The sequence below is a fragment of the Hordeum vulgare genome, chromosome 5H, assembly GCF_904849725.1.
Source record: "Hordeum vulgare subsp. vulgare chromosome 5H, MorexV3_pseudomolecules_assembly, whole genome shotgun sequence".
Classification (NCBI taxonomy): domain Eukaryota; kingdom Viridiplantae; phylum Streptophyta; class Magnoliopsida; order Poales; family Poaceae; genus Hordeum; species Hordeum vulgare.
The window spans coordinates 557509537-557511737 of NC_058522.1; the positions used below are offsets into that span (position 1 = coordinate 557509537).

A 2201-nucleotide genomic window follows, 5' to 3' on the forward strand; every position below is an offset into this window, starting at 1 on the left:
CACAGTGTAAGCGCCGATGCTCATATACATGCACATTCACTTACCTCTAAGAAGGCACACACACACACATCCTACCATATGAGTACCTACATGATTTTTTTTCATCCAACCACACCTTCCTGGTTTTCTTTATTTATTACTGTTTGCACTAATTCCACCTTAACTTACTTAGTAGCATAAATGCTTTTTGTATGCAATCATGGGTAGGATCTGATAATGATTTATTTACACAATCAAGGGTTGGATTTGATAATCATTTATTTATGCAATCACGTTAAAATGAACAGGTAAATCACGAGCTAACATATAAGAATATTTATACCCGGTTGCAACACATGAGCATTGTCCTATGGTCCTAAAATTTGTTCTATATGAAAGAAACTTTGGCCCAATGTAATGATTTAATTGTTTATTCACCAACACTAAATCTTAAGCCAATTTCTATAGAAATATCTTTCGGAGCGGCAACTTTTTTCACCTAGACGACGGGTGCCGTTTATTGTGAGGGGATGTGGTGGGAAGAGAAGCGCTGCGTTTGTGGGAGTCTGCAAGGGAAAATGTATTCCCTACCAATTGCAAAAAAATCACTCAAAAAAGAAATTGCAACCCTCACATCTCAAGTTTCCTTGAAATAATCAATTTGTCATGTCTACTTCCATCAGTCGAATGGATTTCAAAATTTCTTAACTCTTTATATTAGATAAAAACGTCGGAAGCCCAAGCCAACAGAAGTTGATATACATCATGGCATCATCGTTTTTTTGTTAGTCTCAAATCACATGCCATAACAGCTAAGGATGAGATGTTACCAAGCAAAACACATCTATTAGACAATACCAATTCATGTTAAGAAAAAGATAATACCAATTCAGTTTACAAACAATGACCACGATAGGCATTTCCATGCCCGGTTTACATACTCCAGAATTATAACAAACACTATGGCGTAGTAGTAAAAAAACAGCTCAAAAATGTAAACATGACGATTACTTAAGAACTAATTGAAGTACTCAACGCGGCAGATGCCGCTATTCTTAGTCAAAAGCCCACTGGTTCTCCTTGCGGATCTCCGCCTCCTCCTCAGGCGTGAAGTCATTGACGATGTTGAAGCACTTGCGGATCTCCTCAACAGTCTTACCCTTGATCATCTCGGCGACAGTCTGGCAAGTAAGATCCAGCATCCCCTTGATGTCCAGGTAGTTTGCAGCGAGGATGAGGTCGAAGAGGGTGTTCTGGTCGACCTTGACGAACTCGGCATCAAAGCTCTTGAGATCCTCGGTGGGGGCGGCAGGCTCCTCATGTGCAGCAGAGGCGGAGGAGCTACCGGCGCCGGAGTTGGCCGGCTTAGGGTTGGCCTGGCAGTGCTTCTTGCAGTACTCGATGACCTTGGAGAGGATCTTGGCGTTGACGTTGGGAAGCGGGATTCCGTTGTCCGCGCAGCCGTCCTCGATCATGTGGCGGATGGTCTGCGACCCCATGGCTGCCGCCTCCTCGATCTCGAATTCCTCACCGTCCAAGCTCTTGAGCGTGATCATCTTCTTCTCACCTTCCTCGGCCGCCATTGATCAGAAGATCGGGAGGCGAAACAAAACCCTAGCAACGAAGGCTACGCGGCGGCGGAAGCGCGATGGAAAGACGGGAGCCTTTTTGCGTGCGTGCTTGGCTAGGGTGGGGAAGCGGGGATGTATATTGGGGCCGGCCGGTTTCTAGGCTCGACTCCGGGAGATACAATCTATCGTGCTCGTCTCGTATTCATCGCGGAGTTAGACTCGGGTTTGAATCCATCATGGCGTCATGTCTCGTCAACGTGTCTACTAGTCCCAAAAATTGTCTATACTCTATACTAGTCGTATACACAGCACAGCGCTAGTGGGTCCGCCTCGAGTCGAGGGTATTATAGCATGTATACAATCATTGATAAGTTGACCTTATTTTCAGGCAATTCATAGAGCTTTATTAACAGAAAACACTCCTAAGACAGTCAGCCAACTAGTCACTTGCAAGTTGGAGTCTCGTCAAAGCAGCATTCAGTCACATTCAATGTGCAAGCCGTTTAGCACAAAAATGAGTTGGAATGTTTGCTGTCTTCGTTACATGGTGAATATCGAACAGGTAAAATCCCTAGCTAGCTCTCCAATTTCATTTAAAATAGGGGCCACGATCGAACGAGAATTTTGACTAGTGTTCCAAAGTGAAACAAA

General features: G+C 44.3%; 1 protein-coding gene across 1 annotated transcript; it reads right to left on the minus strand.

The window, feature by feature from the left end:
• Positions 1-1034: 1034 nt before the first annotated feature.
• On the minus strand, positions 1035-1562 carry LOC123399656 (SKP1-like protein 1). The gene has a single exon (XM_045094050.1). The coding sequence runs from the start codon at positions 1560-1562 to the stop codon at positions 1035-1037; it is 528 nt and encodes a 175-aa protein (XP_044949985.1).
• Positions 1563-2201: the final 639 nt, after the last annotated feature.

Coding starts and splice junctions, on each gene's coding strand:
- LOC123399656 (XM_045094050.1), bottom strand. CDS start 1,562: ATGGCGGCCGAGGAAGGTGAGAAGAAGATGATCACGCTCAAGAGCTTG.